Here is a 27,362-nt window from a genome sequence, read left to right on the forward strand (position 1 = left end):
TCTGATTCTTTTATTCTTGGTAAGCTTTTCATAGATTTTTTTATAGTTTACAACATTTTCTATAGATGTAGATATTTTCCATTGCATTGGTTATATGCAAACCCAAATAATACTATCCAAATAGATATTTCATCAATCTCTGTGCTAAACTATTCTACTGTTCTTAGTGGCTAAACCTTCATAGACTAAAGTTTTCAAGTACAAAGCTATAACATTTAGAAAAGTACTAAAATTATTCGTCTATACAACTTTTTTTTTTGTATAGAAAACATTTTAAAGCATAAATTTCACTACACTTCATGTATTTAATTTATCTATATAATAACTAAATATTTTTTATCAATATTAATTAAATGTATTCACTCAACATCAATTAGAATAAAATATTCATAAATCCATATCAAAATAAAAAAATTTAAACAGATAAGCATATTTTATATTCAATTTATATTAAATATTTTTCCTTAAATATTTTTTGAATTTATATAATTTTTCACACTTCGTGTATATTTAAGGTTGTCCACACAATACACGATATTCATTATACCGATTAATTAATTTTGTGATGTCTAATATAGCTAATTAATTATGATTATACAGTACTCAATCATACTACTTTTTTAAGTCAATTTTATTCGAAATAATTTTTTTAAATAATAAAGATGACTTTTAATATACAATCAAACTGAAAATATAATTAAAATAATTTAAGCATATATTATTTTCATTAAAAAATATTTATGTACACAAAGAAGAGATGTTATAGTGAATATTTGTCTCCTAAAATAAGGTTATAAAAGCCATTTTAAATGTTTGTATTTAATAAAGTTATATTTTTCATGTAAAACTTAATAATTTAAAATCATTGATTAAAATTTTAATTTAAAAAAAACGTTGATTTGATTTAATCAAAATTAATATTAATAGAAAGTTAGATAATAACAGTAATGTTATTTATTATTTATTATAAATTTTATACACAGATTGAAAATGATTTTAAACAAAGGATAATTAATTAATAAAATCTTTCATGAAATTTAAAGTATTTTATTTATGAATAAAAATATTTAATTAATAATTAATTAAAAAAATTATCACATATTATGGAAATGATATTTCTCTATATTCATTCAACACATATATGTTTATATACAATCAGATTGGAGAGATATGATCCATATAATTTGCTACTGCATCTACCAATTTTTAATGACAAAAAATAATTAGTTGTTATAGTAACTAAATTAGAGACCATTTTAAAAACTAAAAAAAAATTGATTTCTAAATTAGTTTCTATTCCTGTTAAATAGTTTCTAAATTGGTTTCTGATTAGCAACCAAAGTTTTAACTACAAATTATTTAGTTTCTAAATTTGGTAGCAAAAACATTTGTTGCTAATTAGATACCAATTTAGAAACCATTTAACAATAATAGAAACTAATTTAGAAACAAAAAAGAATTTAGTCTCTAAAATGGTAATTTAGTCTCTAAAATGGTCTCTAATTTAGTCACTATAGCAACTAATTAATTTTTGTCATTAAAAATTAGTTTTTATTTCATGATTTTCTTGTAGTGTATTATGCCTATCTATATGGAGTGTTGTTTGGTTGTCACAATACAAAGGTGTATACATGCTAATTGGAACCTTGAGGTCTCATAGGATATAACCATGTTAGTTTCAGACAAGCATTTGCCATGATCCAATATTCTGCTTCGCTTGATGACCTTGACTTCCAGGATACCAATGAATTTCCCAGAAAAATGAAATAGTCGTTGACTGATCTTCGAGTAATACAACATCCTCCCCAATCTGAATCCAATAGACTTTCATCTTAAGATCATTATCAAAGGGAAGTAATAATCCTTGTCCAGGTGTCCCCTTAATGTACTTCTGGACCCGTAATGTTGCATCCAATGTGTTTTATGAGACTCTTGCATAAACTAGCTTAAAGTTCTAACTGAGTAGACAATATTTGGCCTTGTGACTATGTGGTAAATGAGTCTTCCAACTAACCTGTGATATTTAGTTGGGTCATGTAATAAATGATCATCATTAAGAGTGAATTTTAAAATTTTCTCTATGATAAACTTCTCCAATTTTGCCTCAGTTAGACTTGTATTTTATTTTGGTTGAATCCTTGTTAAGGTATATTAAGAAGTAAACTTTAAGCCTAACTCAACCTCATAAAACCAACTTATAAGGTGAGGTTTCTACCTGTCAATACATAAGGTATTTTATTCATGTGTATCTCCTTTGAGTTATTTACCACTACAAGAAAATCATGAAATAGAAACCAATTTTAGAGACAAAAAATAATTAGTTGTTATAGTGATTAAATTAGAGACCATTTTAGGGACTAAATAAATTTTTGGTTTCTAAATTAGTTTCTATTATTGTTAAATTGTTTCTAAATTAGTATCCAATTAGCAACTAAGGTTTTTGCTACCAAATTTAGAATCTAAATAATTGGTAGTTAAAACTTGGTAGCTAATTAGATACCAATTTAGAAACTATTTCACAATAATAGAAACTTTTTTTTTTAGTTTCTAAAGTGGTCTCTAATTTTGTTACTATTGCAACTAATTGTTTTGGTCTCTAAAAATTGGTTTCTATTTGATGATTTTCTTGTAGTGTACATGTATAAATAGATAAAAAAAAAAGAGAAAGTTTAGGAATTATCTAGCCTATACAAGATACTCGGTAATTAAATCCTTGATCACAGGGATTTGATAGCTACTTACAATTAATGTTCCTATTTTCTTGTGATTCTAATGACTCGCGCCAACACTCCCCCTCAAGTTGGTGCATAAATGTCCTTAATGTCCAACTTGTTAAGGGAGTCATGGAAGTTCTTACCGGACGTAAGAATATCTGCCAACTGGTCTTCCGACTTGATAAAAGAAAATCCAATAATTTTCTCCTTAAGGTTTTGCTTGATGAAATGTCTATCTACTTCCCCATGCTTTGTTCGATCATGTTGAACAGGATTTTGTGAGATATCAATTGCAGCTTTGTTGTCACGAAATAGGTTCGTTTCCATGTTAGGACCAAAGCCAATCTCCATCAGTAACCTTCTAAGCCATAATAGTTCACAAAGTCCTTTTGTCATGCCCCTAAACTCAGCTTCAACACTAGACAAAGTCACTACCTTTTGCTTTTTACTTTTCCGTGTAACTAAATTCCCTCCACAAATGTGAAGTATCTTGATGTAGATTTTCTGTCTAAAACATTCCATGCCCAATTTGCATCAGTGTACCCTTCAACATTCAAGTGATTATTCTTAGAGAACATCAACCCCTTTCCTGGTGATGCTTTTAAATAACGAAGTATTTGGTTTACTGCATCCATATGTTCTTCACTTGGATTATGCATAAATTGACTCACAACACTTACAACATAGGCAATATCAGGGCGAGTACACAACAAATAGATAAGTTTTCCCACTAACTTTTTGTATCTTCCTTTATCTGTAGGTACTTGGTTTGTGTGTTGTGAGAGTTTGTGATTTTCGACTATTGGAGTATCTGGTGGATTACAGTCCAACAACCCCACTTCAGCCAATAGGTCAACACATACTTTCTTTGAGACAATAAAATTTCTCTTTGTGACCTCGTCACCTCTATTCCCAAGAAGAAGTTGAGTCCATCCAATTTCTTCATCTCAAACTCATCTGCCAATTGCTCTTATAGTCTTGAAATTTCTTTAGTATCATCTCCAGTAATAATCATGTCATCTACGTAATTAATAATTGGAGATGTCACATTTCCTTGTCGATGCTTTAAGAATAGGGTGTGATATGCATTACTTTGGTTAAAAACATATTTTCTCATAACTGAGCTAAACCTTCTAAACCATGCTCGAGGTGTTTGTTTTAATCCATATAATGTCTGCTCTAACTTACATACCACCTTGGTTCTAGAAGAGGGCATATAGCCTGGTGGGATATCCATACAAACCTCTTTTTCAAGATCTCCATGGAGAAAAACGTTCTTCACGTCGAGCTAGAGTAGGAGTAGTGACTAATCCAAATTTACTGCAAGAGATAATAGGACTCTAATAGTATTTAGTTTGGCCATCGGTGAAAAAGTTTCTATAAAATCTATACCGCACGTCTGGTTGAACCCTTTAGCCACTAGCTTTGCCTTGTGTCGATCAATGGATCCATCAAATTTATATTTGACTGAGAACACACAGGAACAAGCAAGAGTCGACAGTGACTACAGTAGCTTTACCAATGTCGTTCTCAAGTGTAGTGGTGTCCTCTTTCTACTTAGCTTGCAGCTCATGCCACCACTCTGGATACCCATGTAACTTGAAATAGGTATTACTAGTGTATCTGGCATTTCCACAATATGTGCACTTTCCTCCATTGGATGGATCCTTCGACTTCAAGATTGAGTTGTGTTTCCAACCCCTAATGTTGGCAATTGGCCACATTTTGAGCCTTTAGTGGCCATAACAACACCATTTGTTATATTTTTGCCTCAGATGTCATCACAGTCTGACAAGTGTCCTCCTTTTGAACGTGTGCGTAAGCTTGCTCGATTGTGGGGAATGGCTTTAGTTGGAGTATGTCACTCTGAATGTTATCAAGTCAGTCATCCAATCCATCGAGAAAGATATAAACTCTTTCCTCCTGCAAGAGAGAATTGTATTTTTGTATATCTCTTAGGCACTCCATGGGATTAGGGCGCCAGAAGTCTATCTCACACCACAACCCTTGTAGATCATTGTAATATTTTTCAATCGATCCTCCTTTTTGCCGCATCCGAGTTAACTTTTGTCGCAGGTCATAAACCTGTGAAGTATCAGATCCGTCAAAGTATGTCGTAGCAATGGCGTCCCAAACCCCTTTTGTTGTTGGGAAGCGGATGAAATTCCCCACTAACGAGGGATCCATTGAGTTGATCAACCATCCTTTCACTATGGCGTTCTCAGTTTGCCATTTACGGAACGTCGAATCAGTTTCTGAAGGCTGTGGGAATGATCTGTCAATATATCCCAGTTTGTCTTTGCCTGAGATGTACATCTCAACCACTTGGGACCACAGGCCGTAGTTGGAACCATCCAACTTGATGTTGATCGGTACCGTCGAGGGCTCAAAGATCAGTGATTGTGATGTTGACTAGGCAGTTGCCAAAATCTTCGTCATTTTGGCTGTAAGATTTTCCATAATGGACTCGACAGCGGAGGCATCCATCTATTCAAGACTGTTTAGGTCTCAAGATTATGCTCTGATACCATGTCAATACATAAGGTATTTTATTCATGTGTATCCCTTTTGAGTTATTTAGAGAGTATAAATAGATAACAAAAAGGAGAAAGTTTATGAATTATCTAACCTATACACAATACTCAGTAATTTAAATCCTTGATCACAAGGATTTGATAGTTGTTTACAATTAATCCTCCTATTTTCTTGTGATTCTAAGGACTCACGTCAACAGTACTCACTTATATACTATGAAATGTCTTAATATCCAGTCGATGTGGGATCTCCAACACATCATCTCACGTCGAGAGTGATAAATCGTGCGTGAGACTATATATTTATGGATGGTTCGCTAGTGACCGATAATGAGTGACCTGATAAATCCAACAAACTCTCGTTAGGATAGGTAAAATGTCTTAATCTCTAGACGATGTAGGATCTCCAACACACTCCATCATGCTGAGAGTGACAACTCATGTACACATTTATGGGTGGTTCGAAGTGGTCCGATAGCGGGTGACATGATAAACTCAACAAACTCTCGTTATGATAGATTTTAAATGACTTTGATACCATATCAAATATTATGAAAATGATGTTTCTGCATATTCATTCAACTCATGTTTATTGTTCATATACGATCAAATTCGAGAGATATGCTCCATCTAATTTGCTAATATATATGTTATGTCTATCAATGAACAACTACATCAAACTATTGTCTTGTTTTTATCACGTTTATTATAGATTAACACACTTTTTATATAGATTTATATGAAAAATATAATAATTCTTACAAATAGACTATATGAAAATATAATAGTTCTAATACAAATAGTCTTTGAAGAATTTAGAAAAATAAAAGAAAGAAATTATAAATTGACCTATCGGACTTATTTTTCTTCTTATGCTAAATTTTTAATAATTTTATATTTTGTGTGGGGAGGTCAGGTAACCATGTTTGCTTATTCAATAATAAAAACAAGGAAAATAATAATAACATTTCTTTACAAATTTACATCCACCCACAACTCACTTTAATAATATAATGAAATAAGTTAAATGAATGTTTTTTGTTCAGTGGATGTAAAAATATCATCATCCTAAAAACAATCACATCGTTATGTGCGTGTTTATTCTTATTTAGAATCTAGTTACTATTGCTTACAGAAACAAAGTGAACAGCAAGTGTCTCCTTGTAGAAAGTTGTCGCTAATGACACATTTCATGTTTTTCAAACTAAAGATGGAATGGCGATTCTTGTGTTTCGCAAAGAGAGATCAATTAAATGTCTTAGACAATAACAGATGATTATTTAGGCACAGGCAATGCAGATAACCATTAAATATTTTACAATCTATTGTTTAAATACAGAGAGTAAGGGAGGAGAAGCAGCTCCCGATGGAGAAGAGTCACAGAACTCTAGTGTTGTAGGAACCACAGCTAGGGCATTTGTGGTAGAGCCAGTGGAAGGGGGTCTCTCCTCTCTTTTCACAGTCATTACATAATATAACCTGCAGCTTTTGTAGGATCCATCAGAGTATGCATTTTGAGAAACCATAGAATATAAGGCACCATAAATAAGAAAAATAGCTGACAAACCTGAGTTTGACATGACATCTGATCGGAAATACTCTCTTCAGCCAATAACGCATCTAACATCCTAAAATATACCTGAGTTTTCAACAAACAATATATCTTCATATGGATTATATGAATAGTATGTGAAATTCAATGGCAAACGTGTTTTCAACAATATGATCAATATATGTTATTATAGGATACGTGATAACATTGAATAAAAACTGACCTGCATGTCTCCGAGGGACTTGCTACATATGGGGCAGATGTAATTAAATCTTGTATATTCCTGGAAGTACCATCAAATGCTAATAAAGTTGTTTCTGTAGTCCGTGGATGTTGGAGAGGGAAAAAAAATGCAAGGAAGTACCTGAAAACATGTTGAGTGCATCACGTGACCACATGGGAGGGCTTTTACAGGAGAGCAGGATGTGAAGATATATTCATGACAAATTGGACAGTTGTCCTCTAAATGTTTCTCCCTGCATGTATGCGTCATAAGAGAACGGGACATACACGCATTGCAACTCATACAGTGAAAGTAGTCTACACCCAAACCCTTTCCAACTCGGCACAGGTTACAGTAAGGACAATGGTAAATTTCCCTGTTGAGCATTTCAAAAGAGGTTTTCATTAACAATGGCTAAAATAAATGATAAAAGAAGCGCTAACAAAAATATGCAAGTTTAGCATCATAAGTGACAAACAAGCATGACCTTCGTGCACGTGACCATTTTCATTGAGAACTTGGATTATGGTACAGCTACGGCCCAAAGACCTCTAAAGGATTATGGATATCATTAGTATTGTTTTTTTATAACTTCCATGGGTTTAAATTAATGTCTTTTTTATTATGAATTATTTGAATCAAATTATATTTGATTGTATATCTATTAGTGAGATATCTTTATTTAGTGTATATATTTTATGTATTTGTTTTACCTTTAATAAATATTAATATTTTAAATAGTGTTTCTGCTTAGAGAAACAGTTGCATCCAGAAAACTATCACATTTTCTAAACTAAGGCACACACTGTTTTATTTATCTTCAATGGTGGGTTACATCCAAACTTAATGCACACATTAATAAATATTCAATTTCAATCCAGATACAACTAGAATTGTAAACACACTCAGGGGTCAACCTATGTGTTTCTGGTAATAAATTGTAATGGGAATGCTTTTCCACTTCTGATAAGGATCCAATTTTATCGAGGAAAGAATCACTTTCCAACATTCAAAATATCACAAATTTGAAATATGATATCATGTCAACAGATAGTAAACTAGCAACTATAATAACACCTACCGGGCGAACTAATAACTATGTATCCAAAATCAACAACTACTGCAAATGTAAGAGCATTATTTCTTTTTGATTAAAAACAAGGGGAGTATGGTAGCATTCTACAAACTTATGGATCAAGAGTGTTCTATTTCATGTAGAGACAGGTTTTTGTGGTGTGGTGTCCTCGAGTGAAAGAAATCACTGCACTCTGTTTTTTGGACTAAGATAAAATGAAGGTTGTCATAGAGTGGAACCATCAATATATGAGCTTTAAGTGGATATTCAACGTTTACTATAAATGTAATCCTTTAAAGTTTGTCCAGTCCTTATTTTACAAGTCTTTTTTTATTTGAGTTAAACTCTAAACTTATATTCTAAAATTATATTAGAATCTATTATTCTAAATATATTGTTTAGTCTATTTTTTATAAAGTTTGGTAGTTCTCACCTTAACAATCCTATTTATTGAGGTTGAATTAAGTCCAAAACCCAAATTTTAAAAATAGGCATTCACATATTTGCTAGCTGATAGTATGTTATGTTGTTGACGTCAATGAATTATTTATTAGCTCCTTCCTTGGCTCCAATGATCTCTTTTAACTAATGGGATTTATACCATAAAATAAGTGATTAGTGTGTAATCCTGGACACACTATTCTCAAAAACTGTTACATGTTCTATAGTATGTTTATTTTCATAGAACCCGCCAATGGATTAAAAGTAACAAAAAAAATGAAAGTTTCCCTTAAGGTTAAGTATAAAAAATGACCATAATGCTACTTTACCTTTCATCATCAAATAATTTGCAGATTCTGCAGTAATATTTTGCCATCGATAAATTGCAAGAAACTGTTGAGCATGTGGCACTGATTGGTTGAATCATCAAGCACTTCATACACATCATCTTTGTAATAGATTTTCTATGTATATATATTTAGAAAATGTGTCAAAGATCAAAATAGAAGTTATCAATTCAAAAAAATAAAACATTTATTTATTTTTAAACATAAATAAAAAAAATTAATTAAACACAGTATTGTTACCTATCAATTGAATGATCTGATTCGTCGTTATGACAGTGTATGCAGGTATGAAGTTGGTTGCAACATGGAGCCAAAAGCTTACAATTCCTCTTGTAGTGTTTACAGCCGTAGCTTAGTTTTAGAGGATCCCTGTATGATGGATGCTTTCCAGAAAATTCCAGATTATCATTTTTTACATTGACTTCAGTAGAAGAGATCTGCTGTTTAATAATCCAACGGCTGAAATTATGTGGAAAGTAACGTTAAACTACACAAGACCGGATCTATTGCGTGAAATAAATTACTGAAAGTTGCAATCAGCTCCCCGTATCATATTTCAGTGTATTCACTTATGTAGGAGAATACAGCCTGCTTAGAAATTTGTACGCAAACTTCTGTCCAGTATAAATATCAATATTCTATAATGCTTGTTACAATCTCTCACTTAAAATTCACAGGCATTCAGAATCAACTATCCAAGGCAACGTTAGATTCACAAGGACTAGCATAGGTTTACTCCATTCCAAAAATTAATGGTAAGAAAAATCAGGCTAAATTGCATAACCTTGTCATTACTGAATGTTAGAATTGGATTATTTTACAAGTTGAAAAAATCCTGCAAAGTAAAAGTCCCCACATTTTGATAATCTTTTCAAAAAATAGCAAAATAAGTGAATCAAAACATGCAACAAAACTATCTAAGTATCATTGATATTATATTGTTTATCGGCACTAAAACTGACAAAGAAAACCGTCTGGGATACTAATAAATTGTTACGCCAAAAATTGAAGATGAAACTTTAGTTTCAAATCAACTCTCTCAAAAGTTTAAGTTTTACCAACTCTCCCATAAGCTTCAGATGTTAGGTGAAGGCATGTGAATGGATTTTTAACTTACATCTATAAAAGAAAAAAAAACACAAGAAAATAAAACCAACCTCATCAGTAGGTTCTGTATTATGTACGACCTTTTCTGAGGATCTAAGCATGAGTCCCGAGACACCCTTCTTATCACCGTCTCCAAATCATCTTGGCTCAATTTCAAAAGTCGTTCATAACGCCCAGACTCGTCACAAAGTTTAGACGACTTACCTTCATTGGCTACCGGATTTTTGATATCTGCTACCTCATTGCAAACATGTTTGTCATCATTGAGAAATTGATTTGTGCGTTTTGAACATTCATTATTATTTTTTTCTGCATTATGAACCTTAACTTTATCATTGTGGTTGTAGTTAGACAGCTCAACATTATCACCAATACGATCCTTCTCCAAAAAAATTATGCTTTTGTTGGCAGATGATGATTCTTGTAATTCATTTAGAATTTCTTCAGATAAATATTTGGATATAATCTCCAGTGGCTCAACAGGCTGAAGAGGGACATCTTTTGAGCCCTCTGTTACCTTTGCTAAACTGTACCCATCCCACCATTCACCTAACCATTCAGCAAACATTGTATTTTTAGTAGCCATGGACCATAAGAACATTGAAACATGTTGTTCATCCTGTGTCAAAGATGCCATTAGCCAAGGTATCATATCTTGTAATATTTCTGCCTTTATTCTTCCAAGCATGCATCCCATGATCTTCCCTTGCTCCTGGTTTGTGAAGAATTTTCTAATTATAGGCCAAATTTCTATTTCCTCACGGTCTATATGATTGGAAAGCGATGTATACATTGATTTGCACATTTCTTGCAGCTTCCTGCATAAATGCTGATACCTTAGCAGTCCCATCTCCTTTATATTTGAATCAATTGTAGAAATTGAAAGATGTAATCTAGACATCTTATCAAGGATGTGAGATATTTCATTGAAGTGTTCAACTTCATGGTTGTGATCAAAAGTGTAAGCATGGCTAATGTTTTTTAGTTTTCCTCTTGCCTCCAAGGCTGGAAAAACTATCTCATCCTCTGCATCACTATGGATCTGATGAAGAAAATATATGAGATGGAATCGTTTCTGGAAATCCGTAAGCAACTTATCATTTTTTTCTAGCTCGGCTGAGCCAAGAACTAGGAACTCCAAATCTTTCTTGATAGCTTTGTGAAAGAAAAATATTAGGTCAATTGGTTTCGGATCATCAAGAAAGGAAATAGAAGATCGTTCTGCTGCATGTAATGCAGGATACTGATGTAACTTCCCAACTGTAGCAGGAAAAAATATGTGCAGATTAATTCCTGTAGAGTATGGTATCTCATACTTGTTTACATTACTGGATCCAGATGAGGAAGAACAGGACAAAGAATTCTGGTCAGAGACTTTATGAGGCTGCTTCTCAGAATTTATGAAAGAAAATCTATGAGCTTCCTTAATTTCTTCAGGTGAAATAAAGCATCTTCTTTTGAACATATGTTGCAAGTCTAGTCTGAATTTTTCAATAGAGGCTTTACCTGAATAGCCAATGCGGAACCACTCATGTAATAATGATGAAAAAGCTTTACAGACAGAATTGTTTCCTTTCTTTATGCAATAGAGAATGGACCTGGACTCTTTTTCAGACAATCTAACTGAAAACCAAGTTATAACACATTTTAGTAACCCCAGAGGCATCATATGTAGGCTCAAGCTTAGAAGTCCCTCTTGCATTCCATTTCTGCAGTTCTTTCTAAAGATAGGAAATACCTGACAAAAAAAGTAAGGGTTCCAAATTGGTAAATTTTTTATATGTTAGCATGGAGCATCCCTCTCGTGTAGGATATTCAATTTGTTGCAAGTCTATAAATTGATTTTCTAAAACAAATAGATATTTGTTCTATTCTCTGAGAGTAAGAAAATTTTCATCTGAGAACATTACATCAATGTTTTTGAATAAGTGATAGGTACAACTACTTGCTATCTTGATAAAAAAAAAACGATAACACTATTCAGTTTAGAATAGTTTCAAAAGCACAACATCTGGATATTTTATAAAGCTGTTGTGTGAGGTAAAACTCAAGGACCAAGGACCATTTCCATATTACTAATTTCATTACCTGCCTTCCTTGGTAAAGAAACAAGTAGTGATTTAAATATAATACCTCATTTTCTTGAAAAGCAAATTGTTTGTTAACTCCTGATACAAATGATTCCAGTTTTTGGCAAAGCTTCTCTACGAACTTGCTCAAAGATGTTCCACTTTCTGAGTTATAGAATAGCAACTGTTGTATATCTTCAATGTTACTTTCACCTAGAAATTTTTCAATAGACTTGGACAACCAGACATTAGCATATTTACTCAGTACAGGATGAAAGAATTTCTTCAGAGCATTGCTGTAGTAAGAAAAATACATTTTGTAATTAGACAATTGAGAACCACAATAAGTATTTCAGATAGCAGAGAAGAATGGGCCGTCAGGAACTTTAGCAAATAACATTAAACAAATTAGTCAGATTCCACTCACGCCAAAAAACATATTGTCAGAAGCACTACCTGTAGAAGATGAGGACATCGGCAAAGAATTTCACTTGGATAAGTATTGAGTCTAAATTCTGAAAACAGCCTGATTTTCTTAGTAGGTAAAGTTCTTTCAGAATTTCTTTCAAATCTTTCTGGATGGCATTATGCCAAAGATGAAGGACATTAACCTGGTTGACCCCATCTTCTATTTCTTGGCCATTCACTTCCATTAGACTTGAAACTTCTTCGGTTTTCCTATATGATCTTTCTATATGCAGGAAACCATCAACACCTTGAAATTCTCCACTCTGAAAACTGGTCTCAGTAAAGGTTTGTTTGTTGCTTCTAAGCCAAGAAACCAAAACCTTCATAATGGTATCTGAATTAGTATAAAATGGAAGTTTGTTAAAATATATTAATTACTGAACTGTGTGGCCTACCTCTTGCAGTGCTGTTTCCATTGGTGCAATTTCATTTATGCACTGGGTAACTTCTGACTGCTTACTTGCAGAAAGGAAGGATACCATCCATGGAAAAAGTTCCTCCAGAAACATTATAGGAACACTACATATGAATAGCCACACAAGTGAGGCCTGTTCTTCAGTAGATAATTTCTGCATCAATAGGGGGAAAACCTGCAGTAGTTCAGAAATTTGATAATGTGAGTTTCAGAATTCCAGAATGCATGTATACTTGCTCATGCAAATAACATTAGATAATATGGTCATAATTTAAATGCGACAAATGTAATTTATAAGTAGCGTGTTGTCTTGTTTTGCCCCTATCATACGTTTCCTTATCCTAGAATGAAGTTAATGGTCAAGATAATTGCAATTAACAAACATACGAACAAGAAATTAATTGCTGCAAAACTAAATTTTAACCAAGCATCTAAGATAAAGGTAGCAAGCCATAATTGACACCCACGTGAACACTTTCATTAGTTAGATTAACGTCTTGTACAATATAGGTTTTTCTTGCACATTCAATAAAGAAAGAATGAGTTTTCATCCTTTTCAAAAGTGGGCAAAAGTGGCCTTAACTCGATCACTCAATTAAGAGGTCTTCAGTGATTTACCCATTAGTCTCAGATTAAGGTTGTCTGGGCGAGGTATTTTATTGAACTCTTAGCACTACGTAAAGATGGTCAGGGTTTGACCACTTCATAAATTGTACATGCCTAAAGTCGAAAGCAGGCTTTTTTGCATTTTACCTTATATTTTTTATTCAAGTGAATCTATTCATAACAAGCTGTGATCTGAGTAAGCTCCAAGTTAAGAGAATGTCATAATACTCATCAAGATTAGTTAGCATATTAATATAGATTTGTTATCTTATACAGCACATGCTATAATATTAATCATTTATAATTACGAAAAATAATTAGCTGCCTAGTCAGTCCTTTATTAGCTTCTCTACTTGAACATTCACTATACAAGTTAATTAGAAGGTACGAGCAATGTATAGTGTTTCTCCTAAATGCTCCTTATTTCTAATAACATACACTATATCACTATAAAATCCACCTATAAAAAACTTAAAAAGAGTAGTCATGATAACTAATAGAGGTAGCTTTCGCATTAATGCAGTAAAGGGCTTCACAGGACAGTTGATTTTTTTAACAAGATAAAAATGCTTACCCACACATTCCTTACAAGATATCGCTAACTACCTAGTATAGTTGCTTTCAACATCATCTGTATCCCATAAGAAAAATGGAAGCAAAAAATAAAATATTTCCTCCGATTCTTATTATAAGACATATTTTAGAAGAAATTATTGATCCCTTTTACTTTATAATTTCTATACAATTTATATTTTTTTTCTCATTTACTAGTATTATAAGTATTTGTGTTTTTGTATTAACGAATAGTAAGAAAAAAATTATTAAAAGTCATTAATAACAAAAGTTAATTTGATATATTAAAAATTGAACTAAATTTTTTTTTTCACTGGTAGTGTGTTTATATTAAAAATGTCTTACATTAAGAATGAGAGGATATAAAAGATGTATTATATGCAATAATACAATGTTGATGTAAACAAATTAATGGAATGTGTTTAAACTGCATTTAATGAAGCAAGTATCTTCCACGATAGGTTCAGATTAATGGGATATAAACCAACAAAAGCGAAAAAAATTAACCAAATGAATGCATTTGTGTCGATCACCTGCTTTAATGAGGAAAGAACATTTCATGCAACTAGAGTATATTTTCATAAATCACAAAAATTGCAAACAGCCACCTGCTTTTCTTCTTTCAGCATATGTTTGTAGATGTAGGTTTGCAAGATACCAATACTGTACACAAGTTCTTGGAACAGCTTCGAAATATTCTCTTTAGGAACCATCAGCTCTTCCAAGGAGTGAAAAACAGATCCAAAAAGGTCTGAGGTGCTTTTATGTTCAAGCGAATATGTACAAACGACATTTTTCACATGAGCATCCAGTGCATGAAAGATAACCTGTCAAAAAAAGTTTGAAAGTGATATCAGAAGTGCCAACCTTGACTAGATAACAATCACAATTCATGCTCCTCGTCAGTTGTCAAGGACAGGCATTTCAGCTCCAAACATGCACTTGCAGACATGAAGACAAATATTTGAGAAACTTATCGAGCGAGAAAAGAAGGCAGTGTAGTTTCAATGCATCAATCATATTTCTAGTTCTTTCCATACTCTTGTTAGTATTAAGTGATGATTGAGTAGGAATAGAATGAGAAAAGGTCAATTTGGTTAATAAAATTGCATCTCACTATCATACTAATCCCCTTAAACTAAGAAAAAATCAAATAAGTCCCTGAAATTATTTAGAGTTTCATTTAAATCTTTGAAATTCACTCTTTTTTTTTTACTTTAGTTCCTGATCGGGAAGCTTAACTTATAATAATAGCATATGTTTAGAGAGAAAATGAAAAAAAAAAAAAGTGAATTTTATATTAAAATAATGTTTTTATTTGTAAAGAATTTTATTGATTATTTACTCAACTAGAGGCAAGCCAAGTGTACCATCAAACATTAGTTGATAGGTAGTCAATAACGTAAAAAGTCAAATAAGTTCACTTTATCACAATTGATTTAAGGAATTGACATTTCTTATTTAATTTTCCTTGTAAAAAAAAATACTGAAAACTACAGAAACACCAATAGAACTCGTAAAAAATATTGTTATTGCATCCCAATATCATAATTGTGTGCTTAAAAATGACAAATAAAATATCTATGAATATTATTCGAATTTGTTTAGAAATTGACTACTAATACTTGAATAAATTGAATATGTATATTTGTTACGAATAATTTTCAAAATTGAATGTATAAACAAAGATGAGTATCTAAATAATTATTTCGTTTTTATTTTTATATTTATTTTCATTTTAAATGATTAAAACATTCTTTATTGTTTTTATTTTATTTTTAAAGTTTAGAATTATAACTTTTTTGTTGTTATTTGATATTAAAGAGAAAAATGTCTTTTTATATTAAATTTTTTATATTTAAAAAAAAAAGCTATACATATTATCTAAGATGAATGAGGTTAAGACACAAATTATATACTTATTCAAATTTATATTTTAAAATTATTTATTTATTTATTTTGAAATAACGAGTATAATCAAATCCGTACTATCATCGAGTAAACCATTTCTTTGTATATATAAATTAATTTAAAAATAGCATAAATTCCATTAAACTAATTTAAAAGTAGCTAAATTCTATTAAAAGAGAACCAAAAGCAGGGTTAATTCCCCAGACATTACTACACATCCAATATCCCCATGAACTCTCGTTATGCTCTCATGTCTCTTCCTATCACCTATATACCAACATTTTTCTCTATCGCTTGGGTAGGTATGCATTTTTTTGGTCTCATGTCTCTATCCTACAGTTCATCATAAAACATAAAATTGACAAAAATAAAATAAATTAAAATTTACCCAGAAAAAGAGTAAGGGATTTAGCAGATAAGAAACAAGCAGGTTAAGAAATAAATATAAATGAAGTTTGAAATCAAGGGTACGTTTATCAAATTCCTCAAACTAACAAGAGAATCTTGGCACACAAACAAATTATAATTATCTGTACTCTTTTTTCTGCGTTTGCAATCGCAAAGCTGGAAATCATAGCTGAAACAATAGCACTCAATACTTTACCATTTTACTTGTTATTTACAAACTAAACTACTTTCACAAGTAATAACATGTATATTCTCAACAGTATATATTCGTTAGCAACGAAACAGAGCGTGGACTGAAACTGACCTCGTCTTCCGCAGCACAGTGATACTTATGTGCTAGTTTCAGAAACTGGAACCTGCGTTGAAGCTGAAGAATCATTTGCCGGCAACGGCGAGGCTCGTCCTCCAACGACGCCGTTTCCGCCAAGCGACGAAGGTGATCGAGTTCAGAGCGAAAAGCCTTGTGGAAGCAAACGAAGATGAGTATGGGAGCATCGACGATCGGAATTCGCAACAGAATGCCCGCCACGTCTTCCTCATCGTTCTCCTCCTCTTTATCGGACAGGGAAGGATCGCCGTCGTCCATCCACGGCGGAATTTCCGGCAGCAAGCACCATCAACGGCGAAAGAGAGCAAAGGGAGGTTCTGGTGGGAAAGTGGCATGGGATTTATCTCTCCCTGTAAGTAATTTTTTATGTGAAAAAAATTAAAAATTAAAAATTAAAAATTAAAAATTAAAAATTAAAAATTAAAAAGAGATTGATGCTGACAATTGGAAAGAGACCTCGTAACTAACGGCCAAGAGGGTTTGCGTCTTGCGATATAAGGAGGGAGGTGGCATGAAGAGTGCCGGTTCTCGGTTTAATAATAATTGCCGCGTTACTGCCACGCGCGTTTTATTAATGTCTTTGGCGCGCTCAGAATTGCTTTGAATAATAATGGAGAGAATTGTCTTCTACTTACTCTTTTTTTTTAAAAAAAAATTATAACAATGAGGAATATATTAATTTCTAACTCATTCATATTATATCTGCGGTATTTTTAAATTCGTAACCTAAGATATCAATTGACTTCACTAATTGCTATGATTCAACAATGTCACCGACCCTTAGTTTAAGAGGTTTAATGAATAACATCTTCAAAAATTAACTACTTAATATATTAAAAATTGTAAATATTATTACTGAGTTTGTTAATTTTTATAATTAAAACTTTTAAATTCATAAAAAAATAGAACTTGTTTCTTAAAACAGGTTTTTACTTAAATAAGTAGTTCAAATTTGTGAAATTATTTTATTTTATTTTTTTGATCTGGCAAAAAATTAATCTATCTTAAACATGCTATTAATATATGTGTATGGTAGAATTTTTAATATATGCAAAAATATTATTATCTGTCAACTACTACTAGAAATGTCTAAATATGCTTGGTTAATTTTTTAGGATATTTTTTAAACTTTCAATTAACTTCCTTTTAATCCAAACAAAAAATATACAAATGTAATATATATATATATAACCTTTTTGAAACTGAAATATATCCAAAAGAAAAATTTTTTATAACCTTTTAATAAGTATTTTCACTTTCATATTCTTAAAAATGTAATAAGATTCAAGAAATAGACGGCATGAAGAACTCTGTGTCTCGTTATTATTGTTTTTGTTTTATTATTTTTATTGAAGTGATTTGTTGGGTGTCTAAAGATTATACACGTTTATGTCTTTTCGGTTAATGGATGGACGTTTTGTTGTATACCTCACCTTAATTGGTAAATCATGAGTTAAAGGCATGTTTCATGTATTAATTTTCTTTTACATAATAATGAATAACCATAAAGTTATAAATATTATACTGTATATTTTTTATAAATACATGAGTACTACTGTATAACCATTTTTATACTTTTAAATTTCTTAAATATCAAATCATTTTAAAAATACTGTATTGACATTTTTATTTTTAAAACTTAGCAACCGTATACATAAAAATATTTTTTATTTCATTAAAACATACTTCTAATTATTTATATTTTTCTATAAATACCAAACCTTTATGTAATTAAACCAGTTTTATGAAATTTAATTTATTAAGTTTAAAAATAAATTGTTTTTAAAATAACACATTTGAGATATTAGATAAAAAGTGTATTAATTATTAATTTATCTAAAAAAATAATTAGTTAAATTGAACTTGAATTAATTCAAAGAAGGTGATAAAATGATTCTAAATTTAATTAGCATGTATATGTATAGTATGAATTACAAATAAGTAAAAATAGAATTTATATAAATATAAAAATACAAAGTAAGTGTGAATATAAAAAAATAAACATCAATTATATACAAATAAATAAATTAAATATAATAAAAATAAAATAAAGTATAAATATGAATACATTAGTAAACATAAATACATAAAATCTTCGAATTTAAAGAAAATGTGACAAAAATTCAAGAAATAACTAACAAAATAAATAAACTAAATATAATGAAAAAAAAGATAAATATAAATAGTAAACATATATATATGGTTCAAGTTTAATAATGTGAGACGAAAATTCAACAAATAAGTAATAATTGTAGAAAAAAATTCATAAATAATGAATAACTCGAATTATGCTTGTCGTCGTTATTTAATATTAAAAAAATCTTACATTCCAATATAAGCTTTGTTGATTTATTTAACAATTTTTTTTTCATTATTTTTCACTTTTTAAATTTGAGATGGTCATAAAAATTAATAAATTTCAAATTTTGACTGCGTATATAAGACACAAATGGAGGATACAAATATTATAAGTAATGTTAATGTAATTTATACCGCCTAAAATTTAAAAAAAAAAAACTTAAATAAAAAAAACAAGGTAACAATTGACAAATGACTTGACTCTTATAAAAAATAAGAGTTTCACAAATATTATGAAAGAATATGAGTATCGAAAGATAATATAATATGATAGTTTCCTTTAAAACCATAAAATATAAAATATTTGTAAGTTGAATCATCTAATTACTTAGGTCCTTATTATACATATGCATAAAAATTAGCAACTGTGAAATTAGCAACTATATACATAACAATATTTTTATTTCATTAAAACATACTTGTAACTATATATATATATTTTTTTTATTTTTTATTTATAAATACCAACCCTTTATGTAATCAAATTAGTAACTTGCTTCGTATTATTTTGCTTAGTTATATATATATATATATATATATATATATATTTTCAGTCTTCAGAGTTGATTGCTGTTTTTTATAAAAGTAAAATAAATTTTGAGATTTTATTATATCAATCTTTATGTTTAAAAAAAAATATACAGTGAGTGGATCCTTGTGTACGTACTGTTCAAATTGGTTCGTATAATTTTTTATCTCTAAGACAAGTTATAAATAAAATGTAAAACAAGTTGATATTTCTATCATAGTTATAGTTTTGTAGAACTTAAAAACTAAGCATTTTGAACGGAAGAGTTCATAACAAAAATTTTCAAATGATAAAAAAATATGAAAATTATTGTTCCATGGGTTAACAAGACCAAATATTGTACTGAGTTAAATATTTGATTAATCTAAATATTGAATTAAATTAAATATTGTCCTTGCATCAAACATTTTCTCAATGAATTAAATATTTTTGAAAATAAATAGATGAAAATTTGAATAGACAATCAAATTACATTATCCAATAAAATTATTATATCTTAAAGATAAAAAAATAAAACTCTTATTGTTCACTAAGTAATTGAATAACATATGCTGTGAAAACAATATCTTAAATGCTAATTGAAGAACTTAATCCCACTTAATGGTTAAAATACAATATCATATAATAAAATATAAAAGTAAAATATCAAAAGTAATTATTAGAAACAATATCATAGAATAAAATATTAAAGTAAAATAAAAGTATGATGCAATGTCAATAAGATAAATTTTAATTTTATTATTTATTTTCTTACGAGTAAAAATAGAAACGATGATATGATGGGAATAATTATAAGGATAAACACACAATCAATATTAAGATAACAACAATAAAATTGACAACATTTCTAAGTTATAAGAACAGTGACAAAGATGATAATAGTGGTTAAGAGTAACATCATAATAATGAAGAAAAATAGTAGTGATGTTAAGACTAATAATGATAACAAGAGTAACATCATAATAGAAAAAATACAACTATTCTTTTTAAATGAAAGTAGTTAGTATAAAAATATTGTATCATTCATGATAGTAGTTGTTATAATATCTATCATGATACAATATATGAGAATATATCTATATTTTTTATTTTTATTATGATTATATATATATATATATATATATATTTTGAAATTGTTAAAATCAAACTATAAGTTTATATTATAACATTTTAATTTTTTACAAATTTATGTATATTTGTGTTATTATAAGAGAGATAAATTATTTTATTCTACCAAGTCAATTATAGTGATGAAATAAAATAAATATATATATATATATATATATATATATAAATGTTTATCTTCCATTACATCAAATAACTAATTAGATAATGATAGGACAATTATCTTATCATATCTATATGATAATTATAGTGATAAAATAAAATAAAAAATAGAAAAAATAAATATCTTATCTACTTAGAATTTGATAGGATAATTATGTTATCATATCTACAAGTAAACGAGTTCTTAGGATTTAGAGAAAGAAGCGGAAAGGATAAGCTGAAGAGCAGACGATAGTGTTAGTGGGCCGGGCTTTGTTTGGACCTGGTTTCATTCCTCCTCATTCTAACACATTGTTATTTAATATTCTTATAATTATTACAAACATTAGTGGGTGCGTGAAGGGTCCTGTGTTGTTTGTGTTTTTTCCCAATTTTTGAAATCGTGACAGAAGAGAAACAACGAAAAGGGGGAAAGGGTTTCGATTTCGGAAGAGGAATAATAATATTAAGGAGCTTCTGAGAGAGAGAGAGGGTTCAGTCTTCCACAATGAAGACGACGAAGGGTGGCAAGGTCATGAACCCCACCGATGCTTACCGGAAGGAGCTTCGCAAGAAAGAATTGAAGAGGGTATTCTTCACTTCCTCAATCCGCACTCCATTTTTTTTCTCTTTCGCTTTTAATGTCTTTTTGTTATTCCCCTTTTTCTCTTATCCCTGCCCTAATTGCTGTTTTACCCTTTCACATGCTCCGCTGTTAATTGATTGACACTGCAAGTAGTTTTTCTTCGAATTTGATAATGCGAAAGAGATGCAAACAGGCTTTTATAACAAAGGAGCTGTTTTAGTTTCAACCAAATGAACTTAGCTTAATATGCCTTGATTTCTGTGTTCCTTAAAGTGTTTGTTCTTGTTATGTATTGCTTGTGTTTTCGAAGAATTCAGCTCATGGTCGGATTTTGTATCCTTGACACCTTTTTTATTTGTTTTGATCAATAGAATAAGAAGGAAAGAAAAAAAGTGAGGGAGGTGGGGATTTTGAAGAAGGATCCTGATCAGTTGAAGAAGCAGATTGAGAACTTGGAGATGATGAGTAAGTCGTGCTTTTGTTTTTCAATGGCAAGCTGTAAAATGCAATATAATTTCTTTCACTTTTCATTATTATTATTATTATGGCAAAATGATTACTGAGCATTGATAAAGGACTGTTTGGTCGTGCATCTGGTAGTTGTTGTTTGAATGAATCTCTCAGTCTGCGTAAATGTGAGAACCCATTTTCGGGGAGTAGGAACAATTGTTGAAATTTCCGTTAGTCTCACAAATAAAGTGTGATGATGAAAGAGAGCAAGTTAATTAGATTTGTACAGACTAGCAAGACATTCAAATTAAATTTGGTGAACTTTCAAATGCTCACGGTGAATCAAAACATGACATTCAAGTGCTTAGGGAATTTCTTTTGAATTCTGTACAAATTTTCTTTTATCCTTGAAGGATACCCTTTTTGTCTACATGGAACATGGACAACGATCTATGTGTCCATGTCCAATGGAAAAGTTATGTCATTTGCAATTATTTTTATAAATGTAGATGTTGTGGTATGAAACATAAACAGTTATGCATTTGCTTCTTCTACAAGATAATTGCAAACTCGAAAAGGGAAATAATGTTACTGCATATACATGGACTCATCTGGTGCAGTGATGACTATAGTTGTTTTCTGGGATGTAGTTGTATAATTACAAATTAAGTATGGTGCCTTTTAGGTTGATTTTACCATTCAAACTCACGGTGCTTTGTTTGTTTTGGCAGAGGCTGATGGTGCTTTGGATAAAGCAAGAAAGCACAAGAAGAGACAGCTACAAGACACACTTAATCTTGTTCTAAAGAAGAGGAAGGTAAGAACTTATTATATGTTCTTTCTGTTGGATCACTTTTTTCTATTATTCAATATTATTTTGCAGATTATCAGGTTCTTGTGTTCTGTACACAATTATGTATGGATGTTAGTTTGTTATGGAGTATATAGAAACATATTTAATCAATGAATGAAAATAATCATTATTTCATAGTCCAGGTCAGAATTGACAACTGTGCCCTTGTATGATGCAAAATATCTCTCAGTTCTTTATAGTCTCTACTATCTTTTTCTCTGATGTGGTTAAAATCCATTTGTTTTTGTGCAAAATTGATTGCTAATTGTGCCTTTGAAAACCACTTAACAAGAACATTGGCTTATGAACCATTATTGTCACGGGCAAGTCTCATTAAGAGTAGCCAAACAGCATCCTCCCGTGTTTATCTCAATCTGTAAATGATAGTTTAGGTTGATATTTTCTTAGACACATGTAAAGGTTGTGTGGTCATGGCTATAGTCTTCAATTTGTTTCTATTTACACACTATTGTGGGTCATTGTTAATCTCCGTCTTTTGAGAGACACTTGTTTTTTCACTATAATTTACGGCTTGAGTGTCACAAACAAGGAAAATGAAAACTTAGTGCATGTTTGGTTTCACGCCAGATCAAGGCAAATGTGGTCCATTATCCACATTCTAGCTGAAGCTACTTTAAATAGCTTCCATTTTTCACATTGAGAACTTAGATCCAAGACTCCAACGTCAAACCAAACATGTGCTTAGTGTAAGTGGAAACTTCATGAACTGAGTTGAATATTGTGTTGGTAGTAGAAACTGTCTGGTTTAGCTAGTGGGAGACTGACAATTCATTCTTCAAAATTTGAACATATTATACGAGTATATGCTTTATTTAGTTAAATGGTTTCTGCCAATTGTTAATTGTGATGATCTAGATCTAATCCCTCTTGCATAGGAATATGAAGAGAAAATGCGGGAGAAGGGTGAGGCCCCAGTCATGTTCAGGTGAAGATTTTTCTTGTCATTTTAAAATATAGATTTATTCCCTATTTGTGTTTGTGGTTTACACATTCTAGGATGACTTTTTGGCAGTCATTTGGGGCCTCCTCGAAGGAGAACAACTGCGGAAGAAGAAGAGAGGGTTAAACACCCAAAGCCCGAGGTAGGATTTAAGATTTAAGTTGTTTGTGCGTGCATGCTTTATGTTTTCCTTTTCTCTTCCTTCCAAACTAAACTGGCATAGCTGTGATTGATGGTTGGGTGCCTTACTGATTTTTCTACAGGATTCTGTTTATTACCATCCTACGTTAAACCCCACTGGGGCTCCACCACCAGGGAAACCTCCTATGTTTAAATCATCTATAGGTATGCTGAGCTTGTTTTTCATATTTTATGTTGTAAAATCATGGATCTATAAATAATGTTGGTTTGACATCTTCTACACTAATCAGTCAACTATTGTGCTTGAATGCAGGACCAAGAATTCCTTTGTCTGGTGCTTCATCTAGTGGTGCAGCATCATCCATGGAAATGGAGACAGAGGATGATGTATTAGCTGTACCTCCACCTCCCCCACCGCCTCCATTGCCTGATGGTAGCAATGCAAGTTCAGCAGATGGCACTGTTTTACCTGCATCTTTACCATTGCCTCCTCCCCCTCCCATGCCTCCAAAGCCTGCTAGTGCTGTGTCCACATCATTACCACCACCCCCTTTGCCGCCTCCACCTCCTGGTCCCCCACCTAAAGATCAAGTTGCAAATCGTCCTATTCCGCCTCCACCTCCTCCCTTACAACAGTCTCAACCGCCTCCACCTGGCACCAGTGGAGGTGAAGGGAGAAATCAGTCTGCATTAACAGATGATTCACCTTCCAAGGATCCTAGTCAGGTAGATTTGTCTTACTAAATAAATGACTTTGTTTTATCTGTAAAGACATGACCTGATTGTAAAGGCATTGAAGGACATGAAATTATAGATATATTGAAAGCATTCACTGGTGCTGTAGTAGTATCTAAAATGATTAAGTATTCAGATACAGTGATTTTTCAAAATGTAGGATGGGGATGACAGGCAATATTGAATAAAATACTAAAATCATATCTGATATGCTTTACAGAAAATATAGACATATTTTCAATTTTTGAAAGTATCAAAGATTGATTGTAAAGGGTGGATAAGGTTGTCTAAATTTTTCAGTCTATTTTATCATGCTTTAGCTTTATTCAGAACCTATTTTCTTTGTTTTGAAACATTGCGAAGCATATTTTGGATTTTGGACACATTAGAGACATTTTGTAATGGTTATGGTTAAGACCCAAAAAGGAACTGGATTTGTTGTTTTTTCTTGTATGTGTTCTGGTCTTGGGTTCAGTCGTGCCTCTGGCTTTTTGGTAATTCATGCTTTTTTGATGGGTAGGTTTTTGGATATTCATGCTTAATAGATGGGAGGTAGTATATACATTTATCATGGTATGATTCTCCAAAACAAAAGCTTCTTGGACAGTAACAATTACTAAAATGCAGGTGCAGCTCCCTCCACCTCCTCCACCTAATCAGGTGCCACCAAAAATTGGTATGGTTCAGTCTGATGGTGCCGTGCTTTCTACGGAGAGTAAGAATTCACTTTCAAACCAGGAAATTCCAAAAATGGTTGCCGGGCATCCTCCTCCAAGGCAACAACCTTCTGTTCCAGGACCCAATTTAATCCCAAGTTTACAGCCTGATGTATTACCCCCAGGAATATCCCGTTTCCCACCACCCCCACCACCACCTGACATGAGGCCTCCTTTACCTGTGGCAGGACTCCCTGGTCAGGCACCACCTCCTGGAATGATGCTTCCCATAATTCCTATGGCACCACCATATGGCCCTCCACCTGGTCCTCCTCCAATGATGAGGCCTCCACTTCCACCTGGTCCTCCTCCAAACTTCCAGGAAGAGGATCATATGGCAATTAGGCCGCCTCCCCCTCCTCCGAAACCATCATATGTTAAATCTGCTGCTTCTACTGTTGTTAAAAGGCCATTAGCGCAACACACTCCAGAACTCACTGCTATGGTAAGTTCAGGGACTTTTTGGCTTTCTTTTGTATTGGCTCTTGAATTTTGTGCTTTTGGATTTTCCTGATCTATATTTTTTATTTATACCTTAATTTTATACCAAGTTTTTGAGTAAATTTATTTCTGTTGTGTTTTGATGATAAGCTTTCTTGATTTCTAACAATGTTAATGCCATCATACTGTAATTAAGTCTGGCGGTATCTTTTTTTTTGCTACTGCATTTAGTGATTTTGATATCTTATCATGTAACCGAAGTAATAACAACTAAATGATTTATATGTGCATTTGCTCATACTCATACGGAACAGCTTTTCTTAATGAGAAGAAATGTTACCTGTGTGTTTGAATTTATGTCTGAGCCTCTGAGGAAGGAATAGCTGCTAAATAAGTTAACAAAACAAAATATTTTCCTAATTCCTTTTCTATATATAACCAATTAAGAACTCTTTTATAAGAATAATAATATAATAATATCTTGGTTACTCAATGATGTTATGACAAGATTTTAAATAAGTGATTGTGAACTGGTTATTTAGTTAGTAGTTGTCAGTATAACATTATCCCGAACTCTTAATAACTGAGAACTTTAAAGTTGAATCACTTTGTTATATTTCAATATCTCGTGTATTCCTCTAATTGCGGCTTTATCTTGTTTTTTACTAGGTTCCTGCATCTGTGCGAGTGAGAAGAGAAACTGCAATGAGTAAAACAAAACCGAAACCGGCAGTGTCAACCTCTAGGACTGTCTCTGGGACATCAGGGCCAACTATTGTAAAGTCAGAGGCGGTGAGCTCGTCATCAGCTCCAAAAGCACCAAGCATTGATGACTCATACACGGCTTTCTTGGAGGACATGAAAGCCCTTGGTGCACTTGATGGTTGAGATCACCACAAGTGGCGGTGCGGTTAATGGTGAAGTATGTGTTCAATGGAATTTGCATATGTTCAAATATTCACTGTCATGACCTCACTCAATTTTTTATTCTTGATGAAAGTTAATCCAGATCTTGTACACTCTTGTGACTTCTAACTTTTCTCCTTTGTTACTCTAGTTTAAATTAGACTGTCGTTTTTAGTTAATAAAATAATGTTCATTATTAACCAATGTTGTCTAGATACTTAAAAAAACTTACATTATATATATGTATATAAAACAGATTTAAATTTAGAAAAAAAAGAGGTGAAGATTTAGCTAGCAACACATTTTAAAGTAAACTAGTATAAGTTTTTTAAATCTGCAAAAGTGAATTACAAAATATTACAAATTATTTTTTATTTATAAAATTTATAGTATTAGTAGACTATTGTTTATTAAATGCATTCATATATTGGAAGTATAATGGGCATGGATTTTTTATGTTGAATTTGCACTATAATCTAACCTAGGTTATAACAACATGATTTAAATCTTACGCGATAGATGGGACGCAACAAAACATAAAACTATTGCCATGGATGCACGTAATAAGAATAAAAAGGGGAGGTTGTTTTTCTGTTAAGAGAAGTTATCTGGGAGAGTATGAACAGAAAACTAAACAAATTTTGCTACA

General features: G+C 31.5%; 2 protein-coding genes and 1 pseudogene across 2 annotated transcripts; 1 reads left to right on the top strand and 2 right to left on the bottom strand.

Annotated features, from left to right (window-relative positions):
* Positions 1–4,267: 4,267 nt before the first annotated feature.
* Positions 4,268–4,901, bottom strand: LOC150028856 (uncharacterized; annotated as a pseudogene).
* A 1,592-nt stretch (positions 4,902–6,493) lies between these two features.
* On the bottom strand, positions 6,494–17,279 carry LOC137807810 (zinc finger protein BRUTUS-like At1g18910). Its single transcript, XM_068608621.2, has 13 exons — positions 17,228–17,279; positions 16,748–17,121; positions 14,733–14,951; positions 12,926–13,120; positions 12,519–12,850; positions 12,127–12,358; positions 10,044–11,731; positions 9,127–9,345; positions 8,869–9,003; positions 7,165–7,399; positions 7,024–7,083; positions 6,816–6,887; positions 6,494–6,727 (listed from the first exon to the last, which is right to left on the bottom strand). The coding sequence occupies exons 2-13, from the start codon at positions 17,027–17,029 to the stop codon at positions 6,626–6,628; spliced, it is 3,771 nt and encodes a 1,256-aa protein (XP_068464722.2). The 5' UTR covers positions 17,030–17,121; positions 17,228–17,279; the 3' UTR covers positions 6,494–6,625.
* Positions 17,280–21,090: 3,811 nt separating this feature from the next.
* Positions 21,091–26,826, top strand: ELF5 (proline-rich family protein). Its single transcript, XM_068608622.2, has 9 exons — positions 21,091–21,513; positions 21,882–21,975; positions 22,692–22,777; positions 23,710–23,759; positions 23,847–23,916; positions 24,038–24,119; positions 24,229–24,641; positions 25,278–25,811; positions 26,477–26,826. Exons 1-9 carry the CDS (start codon positions 21,433–21,435, stop codon positions 26,693–26,695), a joined length of 1,629 nt encoding a protein of 542 aa, XP_068464723.1. The 5' UTR covers positions 21,091–21,432; the 3' UTR covers positions 26,696–26,826.
* Positions 26,827–27,362: the final 536 nt, after the last annotated feature.

Source organism: Phaseolus vulgaris, chromosome 3 (genome assembly GCF_051622355.1).
Source record: "Phaseolus vulgaris cultivar YP4 chromosome 3, ASM5162235v1, whole genome shotgun sequence".
Taxonomy (NCBI): Eukaryota; Viridiplantae; Streptophyta; class Magnoliopsida; order Fabales; family Fabaceae; genus Phaseolus; species Phaseolus vulgaris.